The sequence below is a fragment of the Monoraphidium neglectum genome (genome assembly GCF_000611645.1).
Source record: "Monoraphidium neglectum strain SAG 48.87 unplaced genomic scaffold scaffold01000, whole genome shotgun sequence".
In the NCBI taxonomy this organism is placed as follows: Eukaryota; Viridiplantae; Chlorophyta; class Chlorophyceae; order Sphaeropleales; family Selenastraceae; genus Monoraphidium; species Monoraphidium neglectum.
The window spans coordinates 7,390-8,461 of NW_014012628.1; the positions used below are offsets into that span (position 1 = coordinate 7,390).

The 1,072-nt window shown below is 66.0% G+C and overlaps 1 protein-coding gene across 1 annotated transcript in view; it reads right to left on the reverse strand.

Annotated features, from left to right (window-relative positions):
• Positions 1–368: 368 nt before the first annotated feature.
• The window catches only part of MNEG_6254 (hypothetical protein), a gene marked incomplete at both ends in the record, with an annotated part of 2,283 nt that continues 1,579 nt past the window's right edge, over positions 369–1,072 (reverse strand). Inside the window, one exon of the mRNA XM_014045271.1 lies at positions 369–975. Within this exon, the coding sequence (XP_013900725.1) occupies positions 369–975 (607 nt within the window). The remainder of the gene's footprint in view (positions 976–1,072) is intronic.

The following is a 1,072-nucleotide window of genomic DNA, read 5'->3' on the forward strand; positions in this document are numbered from 1 at the left end:
GCGCGAGCTGCTGTTCAGGCACTCGGGGTGCCGGTTGCGTCCTGCCGCTCCGCCCGCCTGGTCTCACGTTTTGCCTCATGAACCAAACCTGGCCCTGATCATGATCTGTCTTGCACCGCCGTGCGCCCCAGTCAACATTAAGGCACTCTCTCTCATGCATCTTCAACCCAACTTTGATTGGCGAGGGCTGTATCAATGTGTCAGTTGCACACTTGGCACGCGGCGCGTTTCTGAACTTGCGGCGCTGGCCAAAAGCGCCTTCTGCTTGCTTGCTGCAATGAGCGGCGCTGAACAGCGATCTGCGGTAACCGACCATGGTCATCCGCATGCCACAGGATTGTTACAGCTCAGCCGCAGGCCTTCAAGTGTCACGGCTTCCTAAACTCCCCCTGCACAAACACCCGCCGAAGCGCCTGCCCCGAGCGCCGGTTGCGGTTCACAACGCACGCGTAGCCGCACCGCACCGGCACCAGCCCCGCCGCGGCCCCGAGCGCAGCCAGCCCGTCTGACGTGTAAAAGTAGGCCAGGGTGCCGTCGCCGCGCCGGTAGTACACGTCGTCCGGCCACCACCACGCCTGATCTGAGTGATCTGACGGAACCTTGGACGTGTGATCTGATGCTGCCTCGGAATGATCAACTCGGTCCGGAAGGACCACTTGGTGTGGCGGGATGCGCAGCTGCACCATGTCCCCCAGCCCGTGGTCGCGTATGCACAGCCGCCCGCCGGGCCTCAGCGCCGCCGCATTGTTGCGCAGCATCGGCAGCATGCCGCCCTCCCCGGGCGGCACCGCGGACAGCGTGAACATGATGAGGGCCGCATCAGCGGGGTCCGCTGCCAGGCGGGCGGCCAGGGAGGGGGCCGTCGCGTCGGCGACGAATGCGGAGATGCGGCGTTGGTCAATGCCGTCCGCGGCGGCCGCGGCGCGCAGCTGGTGCAGGCTGGTGGCACTGACGTCGCAGACAGTGGCGCGGGCGCTGCGTGCCGGGGGGGGGTTGGGGGGTCGATCGCCGGTGCAGGCAATGTTGGGTGTGGTGGGCGAGCGGGATGTGAACAGGAGATGTTGGTTGTGGC